The following is an 11518-nucleotide window of genomic DNA, read 5'->3' on the forward strand; positions in this document are numbered from 1 at the left end:
ATATCCAAAATATTTTTTTCTCTTTAAGGCAAAATATTTATTTCGACAGAGAAATATGACATACATCATCTCTTTTACATGTATACCTAGTGAAAATCCAACTGAAAAGAAATTGTATGCTCAACCTGGATCATTCCGGGAATTGCAGCCATAATAAGAAGTACCAGCTTCTACAAAGTTAGATGCGCATATTTTTAGATTGTGCTTCAATATGGGTACTTATATCTAAAAGATAATTTCGGATATGGTTTCAAATACTTCTGCGAACAAGTTGTTTTTCTTTTCTTTTTTTCAGAATCCATTGCCATGGGAGAAGAATTACTAGATAAACCAGAGGAAGAAATTTTAGAAGACAATTCAAAGTGGCAGAGCCGAGGATCAGATAATATCCATTGTGGTAGCGATTTTGGACCTTCCACTTTGAGGTAATTATTATTATCTTTTTTTTTCATTTTTTAGTTTCTATTTACCCTTTACTACTAGAGACTGAGAAAGGAAAAGTAGTATGAAAAAAATAAAGAAAAGAAAATTTTGATGGTTATATAGTCCTTGAATGGCGTTAATGCTAGTTTTTGTATGTATTGGCTTCACTATTTGTAAGTTTGGTGTATTTTTTCTATTTGAAATATTGGATTTCTAATTTTTTTTCCTTTTGCATCTCTGTGTTACATGTAAGAATATCTGATATTTTTTTTTTCTTTACGTTCTGACTGGAATATTGTGGAAGGAGTTATTGTGGTATTTTTACGAAATGCAGAGTCTATCCGATAGCATAGACTAAGACAGAAATATATGTAGAGATGGTGTGAATCGACATTTTAGGTTGAAATGAAATAAATACATGTTTTCTACACCCAGAAAGACCAGTGTGGGTACAACGGAAACAAAGCGGAGTGGCATAACTTTCTCTCTTATAATGTATAGTGGGGTATTTTTTGTGGAGCGATCATTTTGGGGTTTTGACGATTTTTTCATATTGTACACATGAGGAATAAGTTTTGAAAATATAATTTGTGAAAAAAAATGTCCAATCAACCCTGGGGTTAAATATTGGGGCGTGAGGGAGTCGGGGGGATGCTCATAAGAACCTGTGAAATGAATCTAAGATCTATATTTAGTTATGTCCTCGCAATATTGATATATAAAGATGACCTGAATATTGCAAGTAAATGTCCAAATATATTACTCTGACATTACGCTTTAGATGTAAATAAAACATATAATCGTTCTTTTTATTTAGATATGACCTTTCAAACTGGTCATGGTTTTAGAGGAAACACGCTAAATTCGTTGGATAAAAATCATATCCAACTGAAATCATGGGAGATCCTGTATTTGTGTAATATTATCATAGTTTTCTTTTGGAAATTTCTAATATCAGATTTGGAGTTGGCCAATTTTTGTTATTGTGATATTTCCAGGAGTAATTTTTAACCCCTTTTCATTAACAATTTTACCTAAGAAGTACACTTCTTTCTAAAAAAAATCTTTTCGAGTCTAAGATTTTATTTCAAAATCCTTATACAAATGCTCTAGCTTCTTTTGAGATGATCTTTGAAGTTAAAAGCTAGGATCAGTATTACATTTTGTTAGTATGCTAAACACTGTGTCCATGTTAATTCCTAAAGTATTTTTACTGAATAACAATACTGGATGTAGCACACAAGCACACAAGCTGCGACACAGAGCAAATCGTAATCTATTAAGCTGAAACAAACCATATTTTTCAATTTGGTGTTTGTCATCTTTATGTACATTGATGTTCTAGCATGCCTCTTGCATGTAAAGAGTACTAAACAAATTACTTCCCTTTAATGAATCAGATAGGTAGTGATGTTTGGTTAAAATAAAGCATTTTTAGTTGTTTAATGCCCCAAAATCTATGTGATACCCCAGACTGAGGCCTTTTTCTCTAACTAATACTCGATAAGAATCCAAAACATCAGAAGATGGCTCTATAATACTTTTTTCTAAATGTTCTGTTTTTTTTCAAAACATAAGGTCATTCATTTTTTTTTGTCTAATTGGTTTAGCATCCACGTGTCAATTCCCCGCCTAACCACTCAAAACTACTTTTATTATCTTTTTAAATATACATTATACGGATACAGATCCCGATCATAATAAGTACTTCACTGCATTATTCAAGCCATCTAAAGTTTGTCATTATATTAAACGCATGCTCACTTTATAAATGTTTTCCTCTATAAGAACTACCTTAACTATTCAAATTCTTTCTATTTTTCTGATCCTTTTCTCAATATCTTAAGATAGGGACAGTACTTAAATTTCAAGGATAGTTCTCAGATCAAATATTTTGGACATAATCTCAACTGAATAATGTAGTTTTTTTATTTGTATTTCGTTAAGTCATCTTAGAAAATGAAATCCAAATATAGACCTATACTTTTATACTATGCTTCAATTTTATATTAGTGTGTGCTTATGATTTATGCAAACTACATATTTAGAAGCAAAACAATGAACACAGAATCGAAAACAAAAGAAGTTGAAACAAGTTTAGAAAGCATTACAAAGAATCAAAAAAAGAAATAATCTATGCAAGAGCCCAAGCAAATATTCAAGAGAAAATAGACAGGAAAGACGAAAAGGAAGTGCACGATGAACTTACAGATTTGCATTCCAGTAGTGACTTCCGGTAATCATACTGTGTGATAAATTTACATTTTGATTTATTGCATTATAAAACAACCCAATCACTTTCAAATACATAATATTAACTATTTCTATACAAAAGAATAACAATGCGAGAGGCGATCAAAAAATTGGCGAACAAATCAAATAACTTCCAAGAAAGAATACAGGGTTGCAGTGTTTAAAGTTTTTATATTAGTCTTCTTCATTTTGAATGCGCATCTGTAACCGTTCTGCCCATGTGCGGTTCCCGTGATACATATATAGGCGGTAATGTGACATGTTTCATAGCGTTCTGTCACAGAACATTAAAGATTTTTCCGACTCTTATATTTCTTACCATGCAAGTTATTTTTACGACAAAAACAGTCAACTTGTCAGAAATGGCCAAACCTTGGCAATAGCATGGGTGACTTATGATACCCTTTTGCAGAATGAGCAGTTTCACCATCAAAACCCAAGACCTCTGTCTTTTGAACGTCGTTTATTCCAATTCAATAAAGTATGGGTGCCTTCACTTTATCATATGTGATATGTTTAAAGTCTATAAACGATATTCAGCCAATTTTATGATTATATTATTGTGAAGATATTGTCCTATTTTTTTCTAACTGGAAGTTAGCGATCATTCATATCAAATTGCTTAACAAAGAACACATATCTTTCCCAGTTTGCCTTGACCGAGGAACAGAAAAAAACATCATTTCTAAACATTTCCCTTCCTTCACTTAGGCAATCAATCAAATTAATGCCAAAACTTCTGGCAAGTCTCTTGTCTTCATAAACCGTATACAAATTATCATAAGATTCTGTGAAGGATTTTTCAAGATATACGTTTAACTTTATAATATTTTTTTTCCCCGAATGAGTCAATCATCTTTATCACTAGTGATCTACATTATGGCGTCATTTTCACATTAAGAAATCAGAAACATGGGGTAAAACGTTCCATTACATATTCTTTATATAGAACATGTGTATGACTCTATATCTGCCAAATGTCATTCTGAACTAAACTGTGGTTTTGTAAATATAGAGATAGTTTTGTTCACCCCTCGTACAGAGTGTTAGCTTCTTTGATTTAGAGTGAAAAATTACTGTTTATTACAATAAAAAGAACACTATTATATAAATATTGCCTGTAGTTGAGTGTAACATTGAAAATTTTCACCCCACAGAAAACCATTGTCAACCGAGGCGCAGTCGAGGTTGACAATGGTTTTCGAGGGGTGAAAATTTTCAATGTTACACTCAGCTACATGCTATATTTATTATATTATACAGAATGTTTTATACAAATACATGTACATATAACAGTGAACCGTGCGCGCATAAATTCTGCGCAGTCTCTATTTTTTTAAATACCACCCGTCGTCAAGTAATGTTGACTGTTGCTATGCTGGAGGGCGTGGCTTCATTAACCAGCGGTTAATAGTGTTTTTTAACAAATTTTTATCGACCAATCAGATTCAACAAATTTACATGAAAGTATATTAATTAATTATTAATAATTTACATGAAAGTATATTAATTAATTAATATTAATATCTATCAATTATTTTGAAGACTAAATCAATCAAATAGGGTCCACAGAATTTATATCAATTCGGAGATGGTATTTTAATTATAGAAATGAATTACAGATTTGCATAATTCGGAATTAAGCAAAGAATAACACCTTAATATAAACTTATCAAAGTAAACATTTTAAATGCAACTTTGATTGCATGCGATATTCAACCAACAGTTAAAAATTACGTGTTCATGATGAACCCATCATTATTAAACCTAATGTTTAATAAATTTTTTTCTGCTTTTATATAAGTACAAAGTTCTTTAAGTAACCATAAATGTGTGGGTTACCATTAGTCGATGTTTCTTTTTTATGAGCACTTTTAGTAAAAAAAAAAAACGACTTTAATCTTGATATGTATGTATTGTTTTATATGGGCAGCAAAAAAAAAACTAAAACAATATTGACAGGCAATAAAGAGGAAAATTAAGAGGAAAATTATGCCAATTCAAGTTTCGATTGTATGTTTGACGGGGGATGGTGGGGGCTTACTTTCTTTCAAAACCAAATTTGATAAATTCATTTTCAAAATACCTTTATTTATCTGTGCTAAAGCAAAACTTGGGACAGCTTGTCTTTGAACATTTACAAAAGTAAAAAGCACTCTCAATTCCACAAACCTTTATCCCCTTATACGACATGCCTGTGATCCAAAGTTATTGCATCATGTTTAATAATGCATTAATGATGGTAATGCAGTCATGCCTGTGATAAAAAAAAGAATTGTATATTATGATCTTCAGTTTTAATGAATTTTATTAGAAATTTGGTTTCATTACTGTCTACGCCCGAAATAGCAAAATATAGTTAATTGATTGAAAAAAGCATTTTGAACTAATGTCACCCTAACAACTAAGTAAAATATCTGTATGAATTACATCTGTCAAAACTTTATTTTTTCTTTTTTTTTCATTTAAGTTTTCCTAACATGATTCATATATTCAAAAGTAAACCAAAAAATTCAATCTATAACATTTTACTAAATTTTACCTTTTGTCGAAATTTTCAGAAAATTCTATAGTGAAAAACTGTCTTTTTTAAAGAAAGAATTATTCTATTTCATTTGTACACTGTAAGCGGAATTAGAAACAAATTTTGAGAGAATTATTTATGTACATTAAGTTTGATGTTTATTTTTGTTTTATATAAAAAGACTCAAAGTCTACATTCATCTTTTACACTGAATATCAGTTTTATTATTGTATCATGTGTGCTAAGCTTCCGATTTTGCAGCAGCCTGTAATTGTGAAGATTCTTTACATTTCAGAAAAATCAGTAGTTACGACTGTCTTCTTGAAGATATGGCCGAACTATATAAATCTATACAGATATTAATTCGACGACCAGGCTTTAGACAACATATAAAACCCGATTTGCACAGATTTGAGGATATAGATAAACAGTTAGATTTCAGAAAGAAGGATCTTATGATGACGGATTGTGCTATTGTGGTAGCAGGTGATTTTAGTCTATATGTTTTATAAACACCAGACATTGTTTTTATATCACATATTATGTCATAATATTTGGATAATTTATTGTTTTTTTAACACTTTCGTCCTATTCTAAGGAGAAACAAGCTCTGGAAAATCAACCCTAATAAATCTAATAATCGGTGACGATATTTTGCCATCTGATATCAACGCAACGACAACAAGAGTTTGTAGAATAAGGTATTCCGAAAAAAGAAAAGTATCAACGCTTGATAAAGACGAGAAAGTGTTAACACTGTCAGAATTTAATGATGAAGAAGACATGAGTGAAATGCTCGAAGTAGTTGCTAAGACATGTGACCATCGAATAGAATATATAGATATTTGTTTTCCAGCACCGCTATTAAAGGTAGTCTGCGAATATTTATTTTTTAATAAACAAGATATAACATAAACATTTCATGCTCTGTTGCAAGTAATCAGAAAATAAGCAATTTTATTTCCACGTATATCTAAAATGAATCTCTATAATTGTTTGTTATGCCCACGTTATCGAACATTCAGGGGTAAAGAATTTTTGCACTGTCTGTTTTTTGTTTGTCTGTTCCTCTGTTTGTCCTCAAAAACATCAACATTTGCCACATATTTTAAGGGTGTGTCTTTTATATTTGTCATATGTATACTCCTTAAGACAAGAACTTTTCTTAGGGCATTACAGAATTTAACCCTTTTGAACCTGACATTTTCAGTAGTTTTTACCAAAACTTTCCAGACGTAAATCTTGATAATAAATTTTGAGCAGTTGGTTCAAGGTCTAACATATTTCATAGGTGTATTTATATTCACAAAATCTTTCAATAGATGTCGACGATTTTAACTTTTAACTTTGACTTTGTAGTGTTAATGACTTTTGAAAAATCTTATAAGCTCTTTAAAAGCTGCCATATGAAGGCATGACGGTTTTTCACTCACATATAAGTAATAATTTTATCTTTGATACCAGTTCATATTCCCTAGAAATGTCATCAAATATGCTTGCGTAAAGCCTCATTTCTTCTTAAAATTCCAAATTCCTGGTCCTTAAAATCAATAGGATCATCTGAGGAATGTCATACTTACACTAAATCTTTCTCCGCAATTAGGGTAACATTATAATAGTTGAAACCCCAGGAAAAGGAGACTCAGGACAAGGTGATATGGCGTCAAAGATGATGGATTATCTACCAAATGCAGTGGCTTTTATATTTGTTGTAAGCGTTGATTCAGCAGGTGGATTTCAAGGGGATAGGGTAATTTTAAATTAATTACCTTTTCCCATTAAATAACTCATTTTTTTGTTTTGGAAAACGGTCTCTTTCACAAGTAAGACATTTTTTTTTAAAAAACTCAGCAAAGTTATAATTATATAGAGAAGTAAATAAAACGTGTTCATTTTTTTAATGCAAATTTTACATCATTTAGATATGTTCAGTCATACTAATTAATATTCATTTAAATAACTTGTAGCTTTCACATATTATTAAGCATGTGAGGCAATCGATGAGTCGAATGTACTGTTTCGATCCTCAAGATGCAATTTTTCTGCTCAACAAGTGGGATACAGTAATTCAAAAGAAAAATCGAAAGAAGGACCTTTACGAAGAACTCAGAGATACAGTTCATGAGATATGGGAGGATGTGAAAGATACTAATATTCTGAAATTCACCGCTGCTAAGGTAAATAATTAGAGGTAAACTTCGGTATCTCGACATCGGATATGTCTACAACCTGGGATATGTCGACGTTCGTCCGCGGTCCCGGCATTATTTACTATATAGATGATTTGCAAAAACTCTGATATGTCGACCCCGGTAATGTCAACTATCCCGCTTATATCGACGTATATCTCAGTCCCAAGAGTCAAATCTACTTGGTAAATGTCGACATCGGGACAATTTTCTGCTCTACTTAACGTAATTGTTTATCACGTGGTCGCTCGTCACGCCCGTGTATCTCGACATCGTCAGAAATTCACGCCTTTCACACCCATGTTTTGACTATATACTGCTCTGCAGAAATGAGTTAGTAGAGAAATCCTAGGTCCTCACGGCGTCTCTAATACGTTAATTGTTTAATGTTCAGCTTGAGTAATATCATTAATAAATTTCTCGATTCTGCGTATTTGTACAACCGTTTATTTATGTCGAAATCTAACAAAACTTAAACGATGTATAAAAAAGTATATTAAATAATTTTATCAAGCATGTGTTTTATCCTTTACTTGAACGATGCTAGTGCATGTAAATCAGCACACATTAAAGATAATAAATCAATGTAATCTTTCTTAAGCCATCCCGATATAGCTCAATTGGTTAAACTATTTCAGGAACCCACATCTAAGCTGTGGGGAAAAATAAGTCAATAAAGGTAGGTTGAATTTGTTCTTAAAAGTGTGCAAATTTCTGGGTCGTACTAAAATCCAAGTTTTGCTTCACATAGATTCAACCTCAAATCTAAAGAAGGTTGTTAAGTGACAATGTTTTTTTTTTGTGTGCTTAATAAAAAACTATTTGCATATCTTTTTAAACATTTGCTTAGGTTAATGAAGAAGAGGCCTACACTGCGGAATTTGAATCATTTTATGAGATTCTCAAAAAAGTCATAACCAAAAATGAATTCAAAAGAGTAACAGTTCACTTGAGGTAAGAGATACTAGAGTCTTGATAGAAAAAAAAATAATTCAAAAAATAAAAGAATTTATTCACAATTGCTCACATTTTATTAAACTTTTTGGCCCGACACATGTTTTGAGGTTCCCCAGACCAAAACATAAGCACGGCCATTCTTCGATAAACTAAAGGGTACCAATCTCTTATCAAGAGTTCCTCGTATACCACTAAATAAATTTAATGATACTTACACAGATTCATGACCGTATTATGCCATTGTGCATATTTTATTTTACTCTTTGGTCTAACACTTATTTCTAGTCCCCAGGGTAAACAGTGACTTTGCCGTTAAAATGGTATGGAAAGCTGAAAATATCATATAGTGAGCTCATAGGTCATTTTACCTCTAGTTTCTAACTATGCAAATATATATTATTAAGGTCCTCCGTCTTCAGCGGAAAAACCTTACTGTTAGTCTTGGGTTTCTTTTTCAAGTTTTTTTATTACTGATCTTGTGCACGTGAGCTCGACTTAATAAAAATGATTGAACATGTATATATTAAAATATCAAGAACAATAGATATAGAGATCGTCAAAATATGTCCAGTGACGTCACTTCCTGCTAAACCGTAAGTATTCAAAAATGCAAATTATTGCCCTTTTGACTCGGTTTTTGGTAATATCTGTCACTGGAAGCATAAAATTTAATTTTCCGTCAATCAAAATCACTCCCGGTCCAACTGGAAGTAACCAGAAATGGCTAATTTTTGAAAAAAAAATAAACATAGATTCAGAGGAGTTTAATCATTGGATACGTCAAATAATCTTTTTTTTTAATAATGTTACTTCTGGCCAAAGAGGAAGGAAGACCTACTCGTTGCTGTGAAACGAGCTTTGCTTTCGTTAAAATTAGATTTTAAAATTAGAGTTTTTCATTCTTCCCGAACTACAAAGGTGATATGTACAATATATATTCTTTTTTAAATCATCTTGTTACTTCTAGCAAGGAATATCAGACCCTGTGGTACAGATTTATAATAATTAGATATAGTGCTTTCTTGAACAAAAAAGAAATTTTGTTTTATTAAATGTAATACATAAAGTTTTAATTTAAAAAAAGTTAATGAGAACGGAGACTTTTTTTTACCCGTAAGAAGACAAGCGCGTGTCATGTATATGTGGCTTTATTTTATTAAAATCCAGTATTAAGGATATACGATCCTCAGCCAAGAAGGATAACTCTCTAATTTATAATTTAATGCAAAATGTCTTAAAATAAAGTTTGAAATTGAATTTTTTTTCATGCAACAATTTTCATTGTATGTCTCTACGTATGATTCAATGTTCTTTAAAGTTTTAACAAAAGGTATTTAAAATGTTTACATTTGTACCTCATAAAATGAAGTAAAACTCGCATATTTAAAAAAAATCAAATTTCTTTTCATTAAGCCTTAGTTACCAAATGTTTATTTGTATGCATGATTTGAAATAAGAATTGATTTACCGTGTTTTCTTTGAAAGGAAACACTTCCTACACTATGCATTATGAAACGATGGAAGTAAGAAGGAGAAAGTAAAGTCCAAAAAGTGTAAAATTCTTGCAATTTTCTTTAAAATCCTGGATACCTATGATTTTTATTCCTAAAATGTATTTCTTGATCAATTATCAATTAAAACATAATTATGCAGTAGGTAGTTCAAATCGCATTTCCTGAAAAATTATTTGAGATTAACTAATTTCCACTATATAATATGATTAAATTTAAATATGAAGTTTAAAGAAACACTGTGGGTAAATACATTTTAATTTGAAAATTAAGAGACATCTTTTTTAGCATTTTCAATTATTCAATGCATGCCTGATTTTCAAAACCTGAGGATCGGATAACCTTAATGAACTTTAACATATGTATTACAATATTAATTTTACAGATTTATAGAATCCTTTGTTGATGTCTGTGATATAAGTCTTTCTAGTAAGCTTAAATGTGCAAGACAATATACAGATGATACAATAAAGGACCTGGATCAGCTTTGTAGAGATCTACAAGTAATCCAGACTAAAAGAACAGAGGTAAGTCTGGTCACATGTAAATTATAATAAATACCTACTTTCTTACATAATATACATGTAATAATTATGACGCTGGCATTTTCTTTTTAGATTTTAATTTGATTAAAGCAAAATGCTCAACTCAGTTTAGTATTTTTTCATAAACGTTTGTCAGCCATTCTTATTTCCATCTTTGATCTCCCCTCTGACATTTATTTTCATATTATGACGTTCTGTTGGCATACAATGGAACAGTTTTCACCAAACAGTTCAACTTTTTTCCCGTATTTGTAGAATGAAATAATTATAGCATACTCACAATGTGGGCATTAAAAGTATATTGAGAAAAAATTACCCAAAATTAAGACTAACATTCATGAACAAAAATGTTAAAACAATTTAAAATAAAAAAGATAATATTCACTAAATAAAAACGTTTCAAAATGCATTATGTGAAATATGTTAACTTCCTTTTAGGCATACTCAAATCTCCATAACAGAATTGAAACTTTTCTGAATGAAACTGCAGAGGATCTTTAACGGTATATTCAAAGTAAAGACTTAGAAACCATTGTTCTACAAGGAACGGAGAAATATACGCGCTTTACGATTGGTCAAGAACTGGACTCTCGAATAGAAAAGGCGACTCTTTCTTGGCAAGAAGAAAATATTGGAAAGTTGTTTGAAAGAAAAATTTTACAAAGCCTCACAGATAACTTTATCAAACTTCACGAACATTTGCATGAGATAAAATACAAAATGACAGGAATAAAAACCCCCTTTGATGTCGAAAACAAACTTAGACCGGTCCTTGTTGCATTGTTTGCACCTAGCAGTACAGCTGTAGCTGGAAGCATTACAAAGTACGTATGCAGAAAGGTTTCTGTTTATTGTAAGAATCTATCTCGAAGGGGATTTGAAAGATGAAATCGATGAAATGTCGCAGATCGTGAAGAAAATGAAAAGCAAGATAAACTGGCGCAAAAGCGAAGAGTCAAACTTGCTGTTACTGAGCTCAACAATCTCAGAAATTCAACACCGACTGGAAGAAATCAAACAGGTCGAAATAAAACTTGAATTAGACTAGGAAAAAGCCACAAAGAGCGATTACCTGTGGGTGGGATTGGCGTTCATTTAGATGTTTAATATGTGAAG

At 31.2% G+C, this 11518-nt stretch overlaps 1 protein-coding gene and 1 long non-coding RNA gene across 2 annotated transcripts; both read left to right on the forward strand.

Moving 5' to 3' along the window:
• Nucleotides 1-2493: 2493 nt before the first annotated feature.
• Nucleotides 2494-6049, forward strand: LOC134266747 (uncharacterized). Its single transcript, XR_009992031.1, has 3 exons — nucleotides 2494-2659; nucleotides 5496-5686; nucleotides 5799-6049. It is a non-coding gene; the product is annotated as an uncharacterized LOC134266747 (long non-coding RNA).
• Nucleotides 6050-6823: 774 nt separating this feature from the next.
• LOC134266748 (uncharacterized) lies at nucleotides 6824-11214 on the forward strand. The gene is made up of 5 exons (XM_062748971.1): nucleotides 6824-6950; nucleotides 7168-7377; nucleotides 8240-8343; nucleotides 10243-10384; nucleotides 10841-11214. The coding sequence occupies exons 1-5, from the start codon at nucleotides 6858-6860 to the stop codon at nucleotides 10901-10903; spliced, it is 612 nt and encodes a 203-aa protein (XP_062604955.1). The 5' UTR covers nucleotides 6824-6857; the 3' UTR covers nucleotides 10904-11214.
• The last annotated feature ends 304 nt before the right edge of the window (nucleotides 11215-11518 follow it).

This window comes from Saccostrea cucullata, unplaced genomic scaffold (assembly GCF_032062105.1).
Source record: "Saccostrea cucullata isolate Sc308-1 unplaced genomic scaffold, CSIRO_AGI_Scuc_v1 ctg1100, whole genome shotgun sequence".
NCBI lineage: Eukaryota > Metazoa > Mollusca > Bivalvia > Ostreida > Ostreidae > Saccostrea > Saccostrea cuccullata.

What these genes read in the sequence shown, in the direction of transcription:
- LOC134266748 (XM_062748971.1), top strand. Translation starts at nt 6,858, where the DNA reads ATGGCGTCAAAGATGATGGATTATCTACCAAATGCAGTGGCTTTTATA. An exon ending in GTGGATTTCAAGGGGATAGG is followed by an intron (nt 6,951 to 7,167) that starts GTAATTTTAAAT and finishes AATAACTTGTAG; the next exon opens with CTTTCACATATTATTAAGCA. An exon ending in TGAAATTCACCGCTGCTAAG is followed by an intron (nt 7,378 to 8,239) that starts GTAAATAATTAG and finishes ACATTTGCTTAG; the next exon opens with GTTAATGAAGAAGAGGCCTA.